Source organism: Castanea sativa, chromosome 10 (assembly GCF_040712315.1).
Source record: "Castanea sativa cultivar Marrone di Chiusa Pesio chromosome 10, ASM4071231v1".
NCBI lineage: Eukaryota > Viridiplantae > Streptophyta > Magnoliopsida > Fagales > Fagaceae > Castanea > Castanea sativa.
Genome location: NC_134022.1, coordinates 20,016,460 through 20,039,330, shown reverse-complemented (window position 1 = coordinate 20,039,330; position 22,871 = coordinate 20,016,460). Strand labels below are relative to the sequence as shown.

General features: G+C 37.0%; 1 protein-coding gene across 1 annotated transcript; it reads right to left on the bottom strand.

The window, feature by feature from the left end:
- Positions 1-15,282: 15,282 nt before the first annotated feature.
- On the bottom strand, positions 15,283-17,211 carry LOC142612183 (mavicyanin-like). Its single transcript, XM_075784299.1, has 2 exons — positions 17,025-17,211; positions 15,283-15,656 (listed from the first exon to the last, which is right to left on the bottom strand). Exons 1-2 carry the CDS (start codon positions 17,209-17,211, stop codon positions 15,283-15,285), a joined length of 561 nt encoding a protein of 186 aa, XP_075640414.1.
- Between the last annotated feature and the right edge of the window lie 5,660 nt (positions 17,212-22,871).

Sequence of the window (22,871 nt, the reverse complement as noted above, 5' to 3'; positions counted from 1 at the left end):
ACGAGGACCATAGAGGCTAGGGATCCAAGAATGCAAGAGTACCTGACCCAGGTCAAATGTTTACAATCCGAGTTTGATTCTTTCATCCTTTCGCATGTTTCTAGAAGTGGAAACACGCATATGGACTTGTTGGCCACGTTGGCCACGTCCTCAGCTCAGTGTTTGCCTAGGATTATCCTCGTCGAAGACTTGTTGAAACCGACTTTAACTGCCACAGGTGCCTTCCATATCCATCTAATAAGGGCTGGACCTTGCTGGATGGACCCCGTGATTTCTTTTCTAAAAAGCGATGTTCTACTCGAGGAGAAGTCTGAAGCAGATAAAATTCGTCGAAAGGCGCCTCGATTCTGGTTGTCTGAGGATCAGAAGTTGTATAAACGCTCCTTTTCCGGACCATACCTGCTGTGTGTACATCCTGAAACGACGGAGGCACTTTTGGTAGAATTGCACGAGGAAATTTGTAGAAGCCATATTGAGGGGAGATCCTTAGCCCATAGAGCTCTGACTCAAGGATATTGGTGGCCCAATATGTAGAGAAAGGCTTAGGACTACGCAAGAAAATGTGACTAATGCCAGGGGTTTGCTCCCAATATTCATCAGCCTGGTGGTGTCCTTAATCCTTTGTCTAGTTCTTGGTCATTCGCTCAATGGGGACTGGATATAGTTGGGCCTTTTTCGAGGACCGTGGGAAACAAAAGGTGGCTACTCGTGGGAACCGATTACTTCACCAAGTGGGTCGAAGTTAAGCCTTTATCAAATATTAAGGATGTGGACTCTAAGAAATTTATCTGGAAGAACATTATCACTAGATTTGGGGTACCTCACACACTTATTTCAGATAACAGCGTACAATTCGATAGTAAAGTTTTCAGGAAATATTGTAATGACTTGGGTATCACAAATAGATACTCCACTCCCGCTTATCCTCAGGGAAATAGGCAGGCTGAGGCTGTTAACAAAGTTATAGTCAGTGGATTTAAGAAGAGGCTGGATGATGCAAAGGGTAGATGGGTAGAGGAATTGCCACACGTTTTGTGGACATATCGGACTACGCCGCGAAGATCCACGGGAGAAACACCCTTCTCCATGACCTACGGGGCCGAGGCGGTAATACCTTTGGAATTTGGTTTTCCCACATTAGGGACGAGTTCTTTCAGCCCAGGAAATAACGATGGCCTCTTAGAAAGAAGCCTGGATCTGGTTGAGGAACAGCGAGAGGCCGCCATGGTCCAAATGACTTATTATCAGCAGAAGCTCAAATGAGGATAGGCCTGGGGATTTGGTGTTGAGGAAAGTCATGGGTACTTCCAAAAATCCAGCGTGGGGAAAGCTAGCACCAAATTGGGAAGGACCATATTGGATCATTTCTGTAGCGGGCATAGGGTCATATCGCTTAGCTGATCTAGATGAAAAAATTGTACAACGCCCTTGGAATGTAAACAACCTACGAAGGTATTATTATTAATAAAAATCACTTTTTTCGTTCGTTGTTCAAATTATCATTATGCATTTCAATTCACTATTTCTAAATATCAAACAAAAACTTGGTCATGCATGGTCCTCGGACCACATACCTCGTGGAAATTGATATCCTATTGTTTGTTAAACAGAACCTTAGTTATGTCGGGTCCTCGGACCTTCTACTTTGGGAAAATTAACACTTCAATTCACTATTTTTAAATATCAAACAGAAACTTGGTCATGGATGGTCCTAGGACCACATACATCGTGGAAATTGATATTTTATTGATTGTTAAACAGAACCTTAGTTATGTCAGGTTCTCGGACCTTCTACTTTGGGGAAATTAACATTTCAGTTCGCTATTGCTAAGTGTCAAATAGAAACTTGGTCATGCATGGTCCTCAGACCACATACCTTATGAAAATTGATATCCTATTGACTGTTAAACAGAACCTTAGTTATGTCGGGTCCTCGGACTCTCTACTTTGGGAAAATTAGTAGAAACCATACCACATGAGTGTTGATGCGTTGATGAGCCACAATAAGTTTGACGAATTGCTTTATGCCCCAAACTGAATCCTAAATTAAATTTTAGATTGTGTATTGCTGTATTACATATATTATGGTCTTGAGGCATGATTTACAAGTATACGCTAAGTGTATGTACTTTTTTTTGAAGTTACAGCTAATCGAAATGTTGTAAAGACTTTACTATGTATTAGGAGGTGGAGTTAATTGTTCCATTCATTTAATTTTGCGCTAAAGAGAAGCGAATTAGTATTTTTGTACTGAAGGTTGGAAGTCATATGAAGATCAAACCATTCAAGTTTTTCATTAATTTTGTTAAGATATACACTCGAAACAAAAGCCCTAATACAAAAATTGCTACATAAGAAAAGGGGAAGGAGTCCTAACTAGCCTAAGCCTTAAGCCTTAGTAGGGGGTCCTGCTTGGATGTGCTCGCAGCCTCTTTTGCTTTGCTGTCCTCCTCTATTTGTTTCAGCTCTACTTCGAATGAGGTCTGGACTTGTTTTCCTTTGTCTCTGACCACTAGTGGAGGAACATTAGGCTAAACATTTTGGCTCGTGGGCTTCTCAGCTCCATCGCCTTGTTCCTTCTCTTTGTTAGAACCCGCTGGTTCTTTAGGAGTTGGGATGGGCTCTAGAATCATGGATGGGTGATTTGAAGGCGCTGTCTCGGGGGTAGGTGCGACAGGAGGAAGCTCTTCGAGCACTTGGATGTCCTGCGGAAGCCAAATGTTCTCGGGCTTCCTCAACTCAGAAGTTGTGAAAATCCTGCCACATTTAGAGCTTCCGCCCACACCTGCTGGCAGTCCTCCTGGTATAGCTCGATGAACTCCTCTGTCAGTTGATTTTCTGTCGCCTCCACGCGTTCTTTGTAAGCAGCCTTCTTTGCGGCCTCCATGCTGTCCTTGAAGGTACGAGCCTCTTCCCTCATTCTAGCAAGCTCCTTCTTCAGGTTGAAGTTTTCTTGCTAGGCTTTGGACAAGTCCTCGTCCTTCTGACGCAGAAGCTTGCGTTGCCCCTCCACCTGGGTTCTCATCATTTTTAGTCTGGCCTCGGCACCGTCCCTCTCCCTCTTCTGCTTTACCAGCTGCTTGGTTAGGTTCTCATTCTCCGTAAGAGCTTGGCCTAGGGACTTCTCGGTCTCCTGCCTGACCTCAAGTTCAGCCGCAGCTTTCTTCCGAGAGTCTTCCACCCACTTCTCGGCAGCAAAGACTTCTTGAATGGCCTGTGTTAAAATATTAAAATAAACGCATTATTATTAAAGCAAACTCAAAGTACATGAGAACGATTTTTTCGTTAAAGTGTAGTGAAAGCAGTAAGGTGGGGGTAAGCACGAGACACTCACCAAAGCCAAGTCCCTTTTAAGCGAGAGAAAAAGTTGTGGTTGGTTCATCTTGTCCAGGGCGTCCATGTCCTTTGGCAGAAGAAGAGGTCGTTCCAAAGCCTCAGCCAAGTGATGAGCGTGCTCTTACTGGAACGCCCTGATGCTGGATTGGCAAGAGATTGGGGCCCCATCCAACTTCAGTTCGGGAGACCAGTTGGCTAGTGTACGGCGTACCTCGGCCAGGTCCCGGTTCTCCCCACTTTCTACTGAAGAGGCACGTCCCTTACCTTTGCCAGCTTTCTGTTGTTGTTATTGCTATTTTAGCTTCTTCTACCTCTCCACATCTGCCTCTTCGACCTCATTTTTCCTCTTCTTCTTAGGCTCCAGAATGGGAAGTTTAGGGTCGGAGGGAGGAGGGGCGGTGGCAGAGGGGGAAGGATATGGGACTCACCCGCGTCCTTTTGAGAGGCTTTCGAGCCCCTCTTCGACATCAGCTTCCTAAGAGTGGACATATCGTCTTCTTCGGAGCTAGAGTCGGGCTATGCAATTATCAGACCTTTTATGCTTGAAGTTTCTGCGGGCACGTGCTCTTCGTCCGAGAGGATGATAAGTTGATCCTCTCGAGGTCTCTCAGCTTCTTCGAGGCAAAACTGGTCAATCTCCTCGTCCAACGATTGTTGCGAGGATGCAGGTTCTTCTCGGATAGCTGTTGTTTGGGAATGTGCCGAGAAAGGAATTGCTGCGATGGGGAGAGAGTATAGAATGATGGAGGGGTCGTCTGGGAGTTCGTGGTCAAAAAGGAAGCCTCGTCATGAAAAGTCTATCCTTCTGCGTCGTTTGTCTCCTGCGGTGATCGCGTTGTCAATCTCTTGGAAATCATCTGATAAAGGATCGTATCCTAAAATCAGGTGGGCTGCTCTCACTTGTAGGTCTTCGCTAACAAAGACTTCGGAGCGAAGAACGCGATAGAGGTCTGCGACGTTGCAAAGGCTTAGACGCGAACGTACGTGTTGTTTATCTGTGAAAAAACATCCGAGGAGACGAGCATGGTTAGATTAGTGATAAATATCAAAGGAAAGTGCAATAATGCGCAATGTAATAAAAAACGGTAAAGATAATGAGATTAAGTCATGGGTTAGGGAATCTAACTCGTATAGAGTCACACCTGGGTCTCCACATTCGACTGGGCAGTGAGGACCGTCAGACCAGTTTCTCGAGGCGATGAGATAGTCGTCTTTCATGCCTTTGTTGGACTTGGGAAGACAGGATATGAGCCTAACAATGCTAGACCTGGATTTAAGGTAGTATCCTACACTTTTAAGTTTATGGCACTCGTACATGTAAATGATGTCGTGCTATGTGAGGTTCAGACCCATTTGTTCATTTAAAGCGTCGACACAACCTAAGACTCTGAACACATTGGGGGTGCACTAATCTGGGCATAACCTATGGTTACGTAGGTATTCGCTGGTTACGTTTTTCATGGGAAGGGCCATCCCACCTTCTAGGAAGGCGATGATGGGGATGATAACTTCTCCCTCTCTCCTAGCGTTACCTATGGCTTCTACTGGGCAATATCTTAAGCCTACGTCTTAGGATATCTGATATTTGGCCTGAAAACCCTCCATATCGGCGTCGGTATCTACTAAACACTTAAATCTACCCATTTGGTGGAAGTGAGAACGAAAGTGTAGAGAAGGGGAGGGGTCTAGATGGTGGTCGAGGACAGAAGCCGAGAAGAAATGAGTAAAGGAAGTTGAAAACTTATGGGAAATAATTAGGCGATTCTTCACGAGCTTTTTGAGAGGAAAGATAGTGATTAACTCTTAGATTTGATTGATTTCTGAAAGAATGGATGAAGATACGGATTCCTAGGCGTTTTGGCGTGTGGGAGGCAGCCTCGAATCAGAATTATCCCGCCTAATTTTTTAGATCGAACTTGGACCGTTGGATGCGTATCTCATAGTTAAACGTGGGGGACAAGACGTAACTTGCAGTCATTAATGCGAGTGTTCCGGGTTTCGAAGCGTCAGAGGCAGTTTTAAAGAAACGAAGGACCCCTACACGTGTGGCGGTTTGCAAAGTGTGTGGAGGGTGCGCTGTTGGTTCAACACTCCATTTCTCTCCTCGGATGGGAGGGAAAAATGAAGTTTTTAGGGGCTATTGTGGGGGGTAAAAATGCTTAAATGCACATTTGGGCCTTGGGCTTGGTTAGTGGGTATAAGTCTGTTCAATCAGAGTCTTCTCGGCCCACGGGCCAGTTCGTATTACAAGGGGCCGAGGAGTTGTCCAAGGAGGAGTATCTCCTCGGACAGGCCCAGAAGAGATCATGGGACTTGCTAAAGGGTTTAGAGACAGAATTCTGGAAGACCTGTTGGGTAAAGACGTGATCCAAGCACCCGTTAGAAGCAAGAACGTGTGAGAAATATCTGAGGAAAAAGCTGCTACCACCGCATTAAAGGCCTTGCATCTATCTCCCTGGCCGCATTAATGGAAAAATGACCTCTGAACAGTAGTATTCAGCCTTCCAGCTATTATTTGAAGACTTTAAGAAGGTGGTGGATGGGACAAGTATCTAAGAGGAAGATCTGTGTTACACGTGGATGAAACAGGGAAGAAGAAGAAGGATATAAGAAGACACCAATCAGTTTTTGGTGTAGGTGGGGATTGAGCCTCAGATCTCTTATTCGAACATCAGAGACTTTACTAGTTGAGCTAGCTAGAACTCACAAAAATATGTCAAACTTGAACTTACATAATATACATCTTCCACGTAACTTAATTTTTTTTTTCATTTTAATTGTTATTCAATTTAATTATATTATCAAAATATTTTTTATTAAGTCGTGCATCGCACGGGCATAATACTAATATATATATATATATATAACCAAAGCCTCCAAATCTCTCACAATTTTCCACATCTGTACAATATTTAAATAAAATTATCATTTCGTCTTAATAAAATTATTTTTATTTAGTCAAAACTTAACATGGAGTGAAACTCTCTCTAATAAGTCCAACTTAAACTCAAACTCATCATTATCATTTTTTTAAAACAAAAGATAAAATTATTGTAATTTAGTTCAAACTTAACAAGAAGTGAAACTTTATGTCTTTAACAAGTCCAAATTAAACTCAAACTCATCATTATCATTTTAAAAAAAAATTATTTTTGTTTAATCAAAACTTAATAAGGAGTAAAACTCTCTCTCTAATAAGTTCAACTTAAACTCAAACTCAAACGTTGATAATCTATATAAAAACAAATAGTGAAACTCTATCTCTTTAACAAGTCCAACTTAAATTCAAACTCAAACTCAAACGTTGATAATCTATATAAAAACAAGAATTATGATAGGACTCAAAAAAAAATAAAGCACAAAGAAAGAAAGAGACCCGCATTGAAAATAGGACTAAAAAAAAAAAAAGACTTACGTTAGATTAAGAAAAAGAGAGAAAGAGAGAGAGACTCCTCCCCTTCTCAAAGTCCTAACAATTACCACCTCAAAACCCTAAACTTAACTTCACTTTAGGATTCAAAAAAAAAAAAAATATAGAGAGAGACTCACGTAACAAAAAAAAAAGTTAGGGTTAATAAAATTTCAATTCAACATATGTGGATATTTGTTTATATTGTTATTAATGAATTTTATCTTTTATGTTGAATTTTTTATTTGCTTTCATATGTGCCTAAGATTTTATTTTCTATCTTATTCTTTTGTTATGTTTAGAATTAATTTTCTTTTGAGTATTTGGGTTAATCTCCATATTTATATTGACATTGTTTTCGTGGGTTTAGTTTTTGGGTTGAAATTTCTACTAATTATTTTTATATATTGTATATGGTAGATAAAGCATCTCTATTTTTTTGGAGAAAAATCAAAACTGCAACCTATATCTTCCAGCCTAAGGAACGATAAATTTTTATTTGGTATGTTATATTTAAATTTGTTGAATTGTGTTTGGTTTTGAAGTAGAATTTGGAGGTTCTATAAATTTTGAAGTTTTAAGTCTTGGTGTGTCTTCCTCTTATCATGGTCTTTATTTATATATTTGCAGTTTATATTAGTTTTGAGTGTATGTGTATATATAACTATTGGAAGTTTTGCTTTATTAATTTAAGAATTGTAAATTACTTTGTAGGTTTTGGTAACTATTTTTTTTTATAGAAAATAGCTGACATACCATCTGGTCCCAGAGCTTTTGTGGGGTGCATTTTCTTGAGGGCCACCTCAACTTCCTCCTTTGTGAATTCTCTGATAAGACTCTGGCTCATCTCACTTGTGACCCTTGTAGGTATTGTGGCAGTAACTTCTGCTATTCCGCTGGGATAAGAAGTGGTGTAGAGCATCTCAAAGTATGACACAGTAGTGCCTACAATGCCATCCTTGGAAATGCACCAATTGCCTTCTTCGTCCATTAAACCGAGGATTGTATTCTTCTTTTTCCTTTCTGATGCCTTGAAATGGAAATACCTTGTATTTTTATCTCCTAGCCCAAGCCATTGAACTTTAGCCCTTTGTTGCCACATTATTTCCTCTCTGTCCAGGAGGACATTTAACTTATTAATTTCTCCTCCCATTCTTCCTTCTCTATCTCTTGCTACCATATCACTTAAAGCCTTTCTTTTGACTCAGATCTGCTTCGGCACTTGTCCAAAGGTTGCCATATTCCACTGATTAAGGTCTGCTACACACTGACTTAGTCTTGTCGCCATACCATTAGGGGTATTTTGGCTTATATTGTCTCTCAATTATATCCTTGCATTCTTTCTTTTTTGTCCACATTGCCTCAAAATGGAATTGATGCTTCCTTGGTGGTTGGGGGGCAAAGGATCCGAAATTAACAACGCGAAATGATCAAAGGTTGAATCCACTATATGGTAAACTCGAACTTCTTTGTAGTTATCAATCTAGTTTTGTGTTGCAAAAGCTCTGTCTAACCGTAGATAAACTCTATCCTCCCCTTCCTGCATATTACACCATGTGAAACGTGGGTTGGTGTAACCCAAGTCATTGAAGCCACAAGCATTGACTGTTGATCAGAAACCATCCACTTGTTTTTGGGTTCTTCACACACCTCCCATTTTTTCATCTGCTGATAATATCTCATTAAAATCCCCAAGCTATAACCATGGTAGATGAAACTTTCAGTTCAGTGCTTTTAATTGGTCCCACGACTCCTTCCTTCTATGCATTTCAGACTGCCCATAAAAGCCAGTAATTCTCCACTTGAACTTAGATAGCTCATCAGTTATGATTGCATCAATGACATTTCCAGTATATCCCATAATCTCTAGTTTGAACTCCTTTTCCCACAGCATTGCTATTCCTCCACAATTCTTGGACTTAGGTACTATTAAACCAAAAACAAACCCAACCTTCTCTTTGCACGTTCCATGCCTTTTTTGTGTGATTTAGTCTTCATTAAGAAGACTACATCGGGATCCCAATGCTGCTTCATTTCACGCAGTGTGTTAACTGTCTGGAGATTCCCAAGCCCCCGGCAGTTCCAACTCAAGGCCCTCATTGCTCCCAGCAGTGCTGCATCACAGCCACCATTGATATAAAATCAATCTGGTTATCACCAAAGTTGTGCACTTCACACGCACGGTTATGGGGCCTTTCATTCTCAGTTTCAAAACTATCAGGTCTTTCTCCTCTTTTTGTGCCCACTGAAGGGGGTTTGGCTAGTGTATTTAGATTTAGGGCCTTACCCTATTCCCTGGCTACTTGTTTCAACTTTCCTCTACCTTGGGCCTTCTTTTCTTTTCCTAAGCCCACTTGGAGTATATCACTCACCTTACATTCTTCAGCTTTTAACTTACTCTTGAGTGGGCTGGTAACTTCCTGCGTTTCTTCATTGGGCTTTTGAGCTTGGCCCACACTTGACAAGGCATCTTCATTTTTTTTTGAACAATTCTCTGACTAGCTCCTGTTTGGTTTCCATCTCCTTCACCTAGTATGTTTCCTTTCCTCATATCTCGCTTATCTTTTTCTCTGCAGTCCCATCTTTCCAGATTTCCAACTGTTGTGGGATCTAACATTTCCGTGTCTGCACTTCCAAGGCTTTGACTTTCTTTCCGCACTTCGGTAACACCTCCTTTGGTCTGGTTGGAGATACAAATCCTCTCCAGCTCCATCTAAGACCTTTCCCGGCCATTCTCAGCTTCCATGGTCTCACGGCAAATGAAATATTCAAATCAACATATGTTTGAAGAAAAGCATACAAATTTTGTTTTATAATATTGAAAAAAAATAATATACAAAAGAAAAAAGAATAAATCATCTTATGCATTCTGAAAACAAGCATATTTATTGCACCCTTTTTATAAGTTATTACTTATATATATATATATATATATATGCATTTCATTAGACCTTAGTTTTACACAATATGAATTTATTATATAACTTAAAAGTAAAATATTTAATTATTTTTATTATCTAATTTTAAGTAAATTAATAAAAAAAAACTATTTAAATATGAATTTTGATTAAACTGTGCATCGCACAGGCATAATGCTAGAATATATATATATATATATATATATATATATATATATATATATATATATATATATATATATATATATAGATGCTACGTCCACAATACTTTTACAACATTTTCACAACAAATCATAGGTGGTTAGTTGTTATTGGTTCAAATTTGAACCTAACATGAAAATTACTTTTTTGCCCCAACAATAACAACCAGTAACAACTTGCCACTTAGGATTTGTTGTGAAAATATTGTAATAATGTTGTGGACATATCATTTCTCATATATATATATATATAGACACATACATACACACACAAATTTTATCATAATTGCCTGATAATAAAAAATTCAATTATTAGCACAAAATCTCCGAGAATTTATTGTCTTCCTAATAAGATTTCGAGTCAAATATTAATGGCATAATTGGATCCAGCTTTTATCTACTAAAAACAAGTGAAAAATAATCCAATTACTAGCACAAAATCACCAAGCCTTTATTGCCTTCCTAATATGATTATGAGTCGAATTTATTTGGCCGAGCTCAAAAATATCAAATAAGCAGACTTCCCAATTTTACTACAAACTTGTGTTACAAGGTGTGTAGAAGAAATTTCCGCGTGAAAATCTTTTCCTCCCATATTTGACACCTTACCATCAATACATATACATGACCCCTTAGAATTTTCTACCACTATTTTATCGTCCAACCTAGCTAGCTCTCTTTAATATTGTTTTTTTATTTCTAGATCTCTCTCTCTCTCTCTCTCCCTGTAGAAAAACCATGGCAGCTTTCGCTAAGAGTGCAATGGTTTTGTTGAGTGTGATGACCCTTATTGAGGTCTCTTTTGCTGTTGTTTATACGGTGGGTGACTCTCAAGGGTGGACAACCCATGTTGATTACAAGAGTTGGGCTGCTAATAAGACATTCCTTGTTGGTGACATTATTAGTAAGAACTTCCTTCTTAATCTTTATACATTGTTTAGTATTCTTTTATGTTTTTCTTAATGTCTATTTTTTTTCTTGGCTTTATTAATATTCATATGGTCCTTAGTTATGGTGGATTTTTATGAATTTTGGATATCATAGGGTAATTAATTAAGTTTGAGTTCTCCTCAAAAAAAATTGAGTTTTGAGTTTCTTGAGTTTTATTATACTGGAGTTTTGTGAGATTTGCCGTGGAGATTTAAAAAAAAAAAATTGTATACACTTATTTAGACTATTTATGTACTTTCTCTAAGAATTTTATATCATAATTTAATTACGCATAGGATGTGTAGGAAAAATAATAATCATATCACATATTTCTACCAAAAATAATGAGTAATCTTAACTTTAAAAAAGAATACCACCTATTCTAGTGGCTGTGTCTTTGTTAATGGATTAATTGGTCAAATAATATATATTGCAATTTTCTCTCTTTTGTGATACCGCTAAAAGAATAGTGTTAGAGTTTCTTTTTCATGGCCTCAAGTAAAGCCCTAGATCGCTTTCTCAATGGAAAAGAACCATCTAGCTTTACAAGATAAATTCTAATATAATTCTTTTGCTTATTGATAATATATATTTTGGTTAATTTTCTGTGGGTGAGATTTTTCTTTTCTTTCTTCCCATTGATACTCTGAACTATGATTTGGCTTCATTGTTTTGCCTCTCTGTATTGGTGGGGGAATCTTTCTCAGTATTTACAATTCTATTATGTTCAATTTTAATCAGTCAAACGAAAAAAAAAGTTCCTAGTGAAACAGATTTGCTTCAACTTTATTTTTTTTAGCATTAGTGCCTTTCCCCCCCCCCCCCCCCCTCTTTTCTTTATATGTAAAGAAATCTATTTTGATTTTTTTTTCCTCGATTTCTTTCTTCAATAGAATTTCAATATATAGAAAAAAAATTAAGATTTTAATTCCTTTATCCTCATAATAACCTCTCTCTCTCTCTCTCTCTCTCTCTATATATATATATACTCCATGAATCTATATATATATATATATATTCCATGAATACTTTATTTGCTATTTCCTTTTAAAAATAAAAGGCAGCATCAATTTTTATTTTCCAAATTAAGAATATTGAAGTGTGCACATGGATGCTGTGAGTCATTAAAATTTTTTATATAAATAAATAAGTTAAGTGCCAAAAAGACTTTAAAGTCTAAACAACCTTTGTAATTAGCGGCCCCTTCGTGATGGTTGTGCCAGGTGCACGTTCGAGTCCTCATACCCCACAACTTTGGTTTCTAAAAAAAAAAAAATGCACACAAGAGGAGTCTAAGTCGCGTGCACCATTATGTGCTGGTGGTATACTCACAGACGATGTATCTGTGGGGTGTGGTTGGCTATGATAACACACGTTAGTCATCCTTTTTGATTCTCGAAAAAAATAAAAGGTTCAACATTTGTATTTTATGCCTTTAATGCGTCTTTTCAGAAAACATAAAAGAGTGCATGTAATTTTTTTTTTTCAATATTGAAGAATATAAAAAATCTCTCTGTTTAGTTTTTACAGGCCATTGACCAAGCCTATTGAAAAAAATATTCCCCTTTCATGGGTCACAATTTTCCCAACACTAGTACGGAAAATTCCCTCCTAGCTAGTGGATAACATATTTTATCTCCAAAAACATGGGCAATTTGGAACATAATGCCATTTTATTTAGTGTAATTCTTTGTTTTTCAGAAATATATCATATTATTCTTATCAGGCAAATGCATAGTAGTTAATATCACCTCAATGGAGAGCAAGTTGTAAGTCCTCCCAATTCCTAACTATGAAGAAAGCAGGGCCAAAAAAAAAAAAAAAATCTGATTCTATATCTGCAAATGATAAACCACACATAATAGAGGTTGGATCTCAATACCAGTTGTCCTAATATCAATGATAAATAAACCATTAGAAAATTACGAATTTAATTATTTAATTAATATTCTTTCGCAACTAATTATCACTATTTTCACATGCAGATTTCCAATACGATGCTATATATAATGACGTGATTGAAGTGAGCCGTGAAGATTTCCACACATGCAACCTTAGATCTCCACTCGCTTTCTTCAACAGTGGCAGGGACATGATCAAGATGAGTCATCCTCGCCATTACTACTATGTTTGCACCGCCCCTGGCCACTGCTTAGATGGCCAGAAGGTTGACATCAGGGTCCTCAAAATTCCAAAATCAACTCCTACGCCTAGTCCTACTCCTACTCCTACTCCTAATCCTAGTACTAGTCCAAGTCCAAGTCCTAGTGCAACTCCCAAACCTAGTCCAAGTGCTACTCCTAGACCTAGTCCTAGTCCAAGCCCAATTGCAACTTCTCCAAGTCCAAGTGCAACTCCTAATCCTAGTACTAGTCCTAGCCCTAGTACTAATGCTAGTTCAAGTCCAAAATCCAGTGCAGCTCCTCCTCATGTTCACTCTATTCCCCCAGTGGCACAGGCACCAGCCCCATCTAAGAAGAGTGCTGCATCGTCAATGGTATCTTCCAAAGGGCTGCTTGCGATCCAGCTTTTGATGGCTTTGTGTTTTCTTGCATATTTTTAAGATGTGTTTCTCTGTTCAGTAGAGGCAACTAGTTATGTTTATGTTTTATCAGGACCTACAATTTTGCATGATATTCTTATATTATTCTAATTTTAATTATTTGGACACATTTCCATATTCCAATAAATGAATTTTTGAAACAATGTGAGGTGAAATTGGCAGCACACGAGTTGATTATGGCTTAAGCTTTTAATGAGCTTAACTTATAGTGACTTAAGTTCGACTTGAAAATTGCAAATTAGGTTATGCCAAATTGGTACTCGATGTTATTAGATGAATGAATTTTATTGTTTCGAGTGTAAGCTCAATTTGAAGCTTAAAACTTTATGGAAAATGTTATAGAATGGAGGAAGATGCTCAAAGACTTTTATCTATATTCATGAATCATACAATCAAACGATTTTGATGAATATGTGGTATATATGCCATTAACTTTATGGTTTAACGTTCATCAGGTGGATTGTCAAGCATAGTTTTGTGTCTGAATGAGATTAGTTATCAAACTAAAAAATAGACCTTAAAACTTGCAGGTAGAGACATGACTTTCTAACATTTTTGCTAGATGGGAAAAAGTCTCATTTGAGAGCACTTGCATCTAGTTTTGCATTTTTTGGTTAAATTATCTCTTTTAGAAAGTCACTTCTTTTGGAGTTTTATATGATAATAATGACATTTTGCGGTATTTTATATATGTGATTTAAACTCTACCGCGCTTCTCCTTTTATCTATGAAAGTCACTTTTCTATTTTATAAACTTGCTTTGAATGATCACAAATTGTCCCATATACATAGAATTTCAAAGCAACCAACTTGCTTGAACCAGTTTGATTTGGCAGAATATTTGCACATTCATTGACATCTATGTAGATATGTTGAAGTTTTTACTCCTCAGGGGATAAGGCTTGGGTTGGCTAATCCTGATTGGAGAATCCTATTCCATGATGCTTTTAGGAACTTTAATTACATGGGATGCCGCTCTCTATTTTTACCACTCAATATAAATATTCTTTCTTTATCATTATCCATATTAAGATCCTCTTGAATTATTAAGGTAACTTCTTCTTGGAATTATTATATACTAACGACTCCTTTTATATATATTTCTCTATTTTTACGCAATATGTAAAAATATATTGATGGAAATAAACTCATCCCAACGTAGAATAAAATTAAGAGATATACTACGTGCACAATATTTTTACAACATTTTCACACCAAATCACAGGTTGTTATTTGTTATTGGTTCAAATTTGAACCTAACATTAAGATTATTTTTTTTCCCCAACAATAACAACTAGTAACAACCTGCCACTTAGAATTTGTTGTGAAAATATTGTGGACATATCATTTCTCTAAAATTAAACTAGCACACTAAAGTGGCATATTCCGTTGAAATTCTCTATCCATTTAAAGTGCAGTCGACAAGGTATTAGGTAATAACTTATATTATGCATATGCAAGTGGCCATCAATCCCAACAGATATATGGTACAATCCCAAATTATTAGTAGACATAATGACTTTCACACTAAGAGCATCCACAGCAGTGGAGCTAAAAATTTAGCAATTTAGCTCCACCAAAAGTTACTTTATCTATTTTACTTACACACATGCTGCAGCAGTGGATCTATTTTAGCTTTCAACACAATAAAATAATATAAACATCACAATAAAATAATATATCTACCACAATAAAATAATTCATCTCACTACAATAAAAACACCACAATAAAAAGGTAATGTGAACACAAAATAAAAAATTAATTTTTTTTAGCTCTCATGAACAGTGCACATCTATCTATAGATGTGCACTGTAGCAATGAGCTAAAAAAATATAAATTTAGCTCCACTGTTGCATGCTTCTTTTTGGTATTTTGGTGGAACTAAAATAGTTATATAGCTATTTAGCTCCACTGCTGCAAGTGCTCTAATTAATGAGATAACCAATAAGATAAAATGCAAGAGCAGTCACAACCAACCAAAATTTGGAAGACTGGATAATTGGAGCACTGCTTGGAGATGGGCCAGGTGCTATGAAAGCAGAAGGTGAGCCTGATAGAGCTGATTCACTAGGAGCTAAGCTTGGACTTGCTGAAGCTCTGTTGACCTTGATTGGAACCTTCTGACCGGCTTGGCAGTGGCCAGGTACGCCGCAGAGATAATAGAAGTTGCCGGGGCTTTTTAGGGTGATGGAGTCGGAGCCAGAGGTGTACGAGGCAACTGGAGAAGTTGCATTGCAAGACTGGAAATTTTGATGGGACACTTGCAACACATTGTGGAATTGCTTATTATATGTAAAAACTGCATGTTAATACATATCATTAAGTGATAAATACAGAGATGACCATTTCAAGAAGAAAATTAGAGCTGAAAAATCCTGGATGAAAAATTCATTAAACATGCTAACAAGACAGTTTTTCTATGTTTTCCAATTTCAAATTGAGGCACGTCCTAAGATTTAATTCAAAGACTCTTTACATAAGATGCGATCCTTCTTGGGAGAAAAAAAAAATGTAAATCAATTAATCATACTAGTGAAAACGTTTGAGTTTGCATAAAAATCAAGTAAATAATCTACTCACAATTTACAAGTCTAATGAATGGTTATCATTACATATAATGTAGCTCAATGATTAACTTAAACTGTACTTCTCAATAAAAAATTAAACAAATCAATCTTTGCATATTTAGCACATCTTATTATCTCATCAGATCAGGACAAAAGTGTGTCTCACAGCAATAATTAGGGTACCAGATAACTGGAAGTGAAAACATAGAAATATTTCTAATAACAGAAAATCTTTGACTACTAGGGCCCGTTTGGTAGAGCATTTTAAACACATGTTTTCAGTTTTTAAACAACATTACACGCATTTTCACACACTTTTTCACTCACACATATATCAAAAAAATACAAACAATACTATTCAAACTTCTCTACCAAACAGGCACTAGTTCACTCTAGCACATGCAAAGCTAGGTCCAAAAGTGTAGGTTGAAATTTTCTGGATGGCTGTGGTGAACTACTATACCAATACAAGGACTATGATTTTAGAGGGGAAGGTGGGATTATTCTATGATTTTAGTAAATCTACATACACAATTCTTTCTAAAAAAAAAAAAACATATACAATTTAATTCACATATTTTTTTACAACTTGCTCAAACAATAAAACTCTAGATATAAAGGTAATATTTACTTCTGATCTAGTAAAATGGACTATTTTGCATACGTGCGTGTAACTATATATATGTTACAAAATGATGAATTTAAATATTTAATTATTAGACTAAATTTTCCTATAACCCATTACATATCTTTAAAAGTTAAAATCATCGACATGTATTATTTAAAAAGTGAAGTGACTCGTTAATTAGGCCATAAGATTTATTAAAAAAAAAAACAATCACGTGAGGGTTTTATTGATCTTCACATAATAAACTGGTCTGTAGGTAAATTTTTTTTCAAAAAAACCGTACGTGTAATAGTAGTGTGAAGCAATTATGAGCCAAATGTATTAGCAAATTTTAAGACATATATGGTTTTGCACATATCAAACCCAAACAGGTTTTCACATAGAAGAGTGGAGAAACGAGAACAAAATCAATATATATCAGAAGAGGAAAATAACAAAGCAAAAAGGTGGGATAAGAAGAGAGGTAACTCACCGATTTTGTCGCCAACATGGAAGTTGTTGGTGGAAGACCACTTAGTATAATCAACAGGGACTTGGATAGTCCATCCAGCAGAGTCTCCCACATTGTAAGTAGCAGCCATGCAGGCCCCAGAGAAAGCCATGATCATCATCATCATAGAGAAAAAGCAAACCAGTTCTCTTTTAGCCGCCAAAGCCATGGCTAACAACCCAATGAAGAGAGAGAGAGAGAGAGAGAGAGAGAGAATGAGACTATGAGAGAGAGAGAGAGAGAGATATCAAAAGGATAGGTGAGTGAAATTGTGAAAGGATTCCAGCGTGACCATTAATTTAAAGAGTGTTTGTTCTAGTGGAAGTACTAAGCTGACAAGTTTTTTTTTTTTTTCCCTTTTTTTCCTACATACCCCTGTATTAAAGTTAAATTTTGATTATGATATTTATAAAATTTTAAAAATAATGTCATTAACATTGTGCTTGTGCCGTGCAGAAGGTATACTTTACATGACTTTTGTAAGTGTGAATTTAATGAGAGTTTTATTGCTCAACTAACATCTATTAAAATGTTCAAAAAATGTCTAAGGCTTAAATCCTTTATCTGTTATTGTAACTATCAAATTTTAAAAATAAAAAATAAAATTAGTCACTTCTATTTAAATGATATATCACACTATATTTAAATGATATGTTATTGTGCATTGTTGGTACAAATCACCCATTAATTTCAAGTTTAGAGAAAAAGCATCATTAAAAAAAAATTGCATGAAATTTGTTGTGTTTATCAGAGTGTAAAATCAACAAATGTGATAAACAAATTAGCATAATATTTATTATTTAACGGACACATCGGCATTAGCTGTGGACTGATTTTTTTCTATCTTTAAAATTATAAAACACAATTCACGTTTTTCTTGGGGTGTTGGTTTGGTTCAGATGATGAATTAGAAAAGACACTATTTTTGGGCCAATAATTGACTAAGGGCCAAGGCCCAGCTTGAACTCTGGTTGGGCTAGTTTCAGTCTGATTGGTTAATAGGTGTGGCCTAGCCTGGCTGAAAGTTCAAAGGGCCCGGGTTTATTTTTGTGATTTGTGCCCTCCGTAGAGCATCCACAGCTAATAATTTAGTTACACCTAAAAAAATCAATTTTTCTATTTTACCTCTTCACACTCACACCCAACATCTATTTGATTAAAATAATACAAATAACTCATTATAATAATAATAAAAAACATCCACCACAGCCCCATCAAAACCAAAACAAACACAACCACTAGATTATGGTGCCTTGGATCCACCCTCAAAACCCAACAGATTTGAGCTTGAGTTTCAAACCAAGAGTGTTGAGCCAGCACTCCACCATCGTACACCGACCAAAAACCACACCTCAACTGTCACCCATCTCCGCCAGTGCCGAAAACCCAAATAGCAACCTATCTCAGTCATCGCACACTAACCAAATCGTGACCCAATTTCGGCGATGCATTGATTTTATACCCAACGCCAGTTGATCGAGAGAGAGAAGAAACAAGACCAAGAAGCACAAAAACCACCATCAAACCCAGACCACCGTCGAACCAGACCAACCACCATTGCACTCACCATCGGAAACCACCACAGGCACTGCATGAATAAAAAAAAATAAACATAGACCCATCAACCACTGAACCAACCACCAGAAACCATCACACCCACTGCAAAAATCAACACAAACCATACACCCACTGCACAAATCAAACCAAACGCATCAACCACTGCACCCACCGCACAAATCAATGCATATGTCAATAACTGCCGGTGACGTTGAGCTTTAGATGGGTTGGCGGCGGTGAGACAGAGAGGTGAGAGGTGAGATAAAAGAAATAGAAAAAAAAAAAATAATATAATAAATGGAGGTAGAATAAAAATATATATTTTTTTTTTTTTAGATTTCAGCTACAGTTGTGCACTGTAGCAATGTAGGTAGAAAATTTACTTATACCATCACTATTGCAGCACCTTTTTTGTATATGGTGGTGCTAAAAATAGTTTTTTAGCTTTTTAGTGTAAAGGTAGAGGAGACTAAGGCTAAGTCTAAACAACCTGTAGTAGAGCTATGAGCTACATGTAGTCTAACATTAGTTGAGTTTGTTATCGTTGAGAGAAAGGTAGTAAATACCGTACCGGTACTGGCCGTATTGGCCTGTATGTACCGTACTGGTATGTATACCGGTATCGAAATATCAATGTTTCGTACCGGTTTAAATGCCGACCAATTTCAGGTAATACCGGCTGGTACCCATCAACCACTGCACCCACCGCACAAATCAATGCAAATATCAACAACTACCGGTGATGTTGAGCTTCGGGTGGGCCGGCTGCAGTAAGAGAGAGAGGTGAGAGGTGAGAGTTGAGAGTTGAGAGAATTGAGACAGAGGTGAGATAAAAGAAATAGAAAAAAAAAACAAATAATATAATAAATGGAGGTAGAATAATTTTTTATTTTTTATTTTTTAGCTATCGGTTATAGTGCACAGCCATATATGGTCGTGCATTGTAGTAATGTAGGTAAAAAATTTACTTATACCACTACTATTGCAGCACATTTTTTTAATATAGTGGTGCTAAAAATAGTTTTTTAGTGTAAAGGCAGATGAGACTAAGGCTGAGTCTAAACAACTTGTAGTAGAGCTATGAGCTACATATAGTCTAACATTAGTTAAGTTTGTTACTGTTGAGAGCAAGGTAGTCAATACCGCACCAGCCTGTATGTATCGTATTAGTATGTATACCGGTATCGAAATATCAATGTTTCGTACTGGTTTAAATACTAGTCATACCAGCCATATTGGCCAATTTCAAGCAATACCGGGTGTACCAATCGGTACAGAAAATTTTTTTTTTTTATTTTAAGTTTTGTAATTTTTGAATTTTTGTTAAGGCAGAATGATAACTTATTTTTATTAACTTATTAATATTATTTTTTTTCATAGTATGTAATGGTAACTTTTAAGCTTTCTATTTTTTATATTGTGTTTTTTTTTCTTTTAATTGATACTAAAGTCTAAAACCATGAATAATTTGTTCCGAATTGAGGAAATGTTTTATGGTAAACTTTTATATTTATTATAATACACACACACACACACACACACACACACACACACACATATATATATATATATTATTTATAAATATAAAAAATAACAGTAAACTCGAAACGGTATACCGGTATTGACCGGTACCAAAATATATTGTTATACTGGTCAAACCGCATAGCCTCCAGTACGAGATTGACTCCCTTGGTTGAGAGTCCAAGTGTTAGCATCCTATGCATTTGTTCCCGTGTTAGCATCAGAGATATGTCAGTTAGAGTTACTAAGAAGTTTCACATTATACGGAATTGGTTATTACATATATATTAGGGTCAGTAATCAATATTGATGAATTGAATATCAAGAACTGAATTTCTTCATAAACTCTCTCATCTTCTTCTTAGTTTTCTCTGTACCTTTCTTCTTTCTTGCACTGTTCTTGATTTCTCTTTATGGTATCAGAGCACCATTAATGGTTTCTGCTCCAAGCTCTAGTTCTTCAACAACCCCTTCCACTACAACCACTTCCACCACTCTTATAGTGAATCCTTCGTTGTTACTCTTATCAAATATGGCGAGTATGATGACAGTTAAGCTTGACTTTACCAACTATATGGTATGGAAGCATCAGATTGTTGTGATTCTAGAAGCGTACTCCATGATTAGTTTTGTGGATGAGTCGTGTGAAGCTCCTGAACCATTTTTGAAAGATAGTTCTGGAAATTTCACTAGGGAGCCAAATCTTGAGTTTGTCAATTGGAAAAACAGAGAGCAAGCCTTATTCACTTTCATCAACTCAACTCTATCTCCCTTAGTTCTAGCCATCACTGTGGGTCAGAAATCTGGAAAAGGATTCTGGCAAGTGCTTAAAAAGTAGTTTGCTTCTATATCTCGATCTCATGTCTTAAGTCTAAGGAATGAATTGCTCAGCATTAAGGAAGGTCCTAAAAGCATTGATACTTTCTTTCAAAGATTTAAGGAAGCTAGGGATAAACTGAGTTCTGTTGCTATTTTCATTGATGAAGAAGAACTTATACATTTGGTTTTAGAAGCTTTGCCTTGTGAATATGATGCTTTTTGCTCCGAAATAAGAACTCGTAATGATGTGTTTACTTTAGAAGAATTAAATACCTAACTAAATGCTAAAGAAAGAGTTATTAAGAAGAAATCTGAGTCTAGAGATACAACTATGGCTATGATGCTTCAGAGTGGGTTTAATCATAACAATAATAGAGGGAGAGGTAGAAATGGTAATCAAAGAGGTCGTGGTAGAGGATTCAACAATTTTGGTCCTTATTTTGGGTTTAATAATGGTCAATCTTCTAGCAATCCTAATTTTGGGTTTAATGCTAGTCATTTCCTTGGGAATGCTTCTAATTCTCCTCAATTTCCTGGACTTTAAGCCAGGACTAGTTCTGGTACTCCCACAAGTCAAGTTTCAGCGTAGAATTTTCCCAATTCAAGGCCTACTGTCAGATTTGTGGCAAGAATGGTCACATTGCCTTGGATTGCTATCATCGCATGAATTTTGCCTATCAAGGCAGACATGCTCTAGCCAAGTTAGCTTCTATGGCAGCTAGTTCAATGGTAGCTATTGCAAATTTTACTTCAGCATCTACAACTAATTAGCTCATTGATACAGGGTGTTCTGATCATGTGACCCTTAATCTGTCTTAGCTTTCATTGCTTTCTCAGGCTACTATAGGTAATGAGATTGTTATTGTTGGCAATGGGCAAGAATTACTTGTCACTTATGTTGGGAATGGTAAGCTTGTTACTCCTTCTCAACATTTTCGTTTGGATAATATTCTTAAGGTTCCCGCTTTAGCTTCCAACTTGTTGTCTGTCCATAAACCTTGTTTACAAAACAATGCCTTTCGTTATTTTGATGCCAATTAGTTCTTAATTGTGGATTTACCTATGAGGAAGGTTCTTTATCAAGGCGTGAGTAAGGATGGTGTCTACCCAATCCCTCTTTCTTCTCCAATCTCAGCAAATCCTAGTTTTCCTTCATCCCTTGCTTTCAACTCTTTAATCAAGCAATCTGTCTCCAGTCAGGCAATGCTGTGGCATCAAAGACTTGGTCATCCTTGTTCCAAGCTTCTACAATCTGCCTTAACTTCTTGTGGTGGGCCTTTTTAAGATGGTGGGCTGGCTTTCCTCCTGCTACACTAAGGCCCAAAGGTTCTGGGTAGGAGAGTCAGGACTGACTTGATTGCAATTCACCTCAAACCGGCTTGTGCACAAACTAGGACATTTTTGTTAATGCCTTGGTCACGTGCCCCATGGCAAATGAGAGTGTTGTAGGAAAGTTATGGTAGGCAAGTATAATATAATAAAAATGAAGGAAATGCGCTTACTGTAAGTCAAAAGAATTCCAAAAAAAAAAAAGAGCAATATGGCCATAAAGATGCAATAAAATGACAATAATGAAGATGAGATAACACCAGTATTTAATCAATAAGAAAAAAAAAAGCAGAAACAGTTAGTCTGCCGCGCTTGGTTGCCTTACGGAGGTAAGACCAAAGATGGAACCATTTCCTTAATGTGGGTAACCTCACAGGAAAGTCCTGCTGTGGAGATTACCCACTTTGATAGAATGGGCCTGAATGACTTATGCTCCAAAAATCATTAATCCTCAAATAGAGGGTAGGCTTTTAGAGGGAAAGAAGGGGATCAGCCTATTGGTGCATGTCTGCCATCTCACTCTTACCTACTTTCTCTGTTTTTCTTTCTTTTCTCTCTAAGTTTTCTGCTCTATTCATATTTACTCTCTTGTTTTGTGTTTTT

Coding starts and splice junctions, on each gene's coding strand:
- LOC142612183 (XM_075784299.1), bottom strand. CDS start 17,211: ATGGCTTTGGCGGCTAAAAGAGAACTGGTTTGCTTTTTCTCTATGATG. Junction 15,657..17,024: donor CCATGTTGGCGACAAAATCG/GTGAGTTACCTC, acceptor ATTAACATGCAG/TTTTTACATATAATAAGCAA.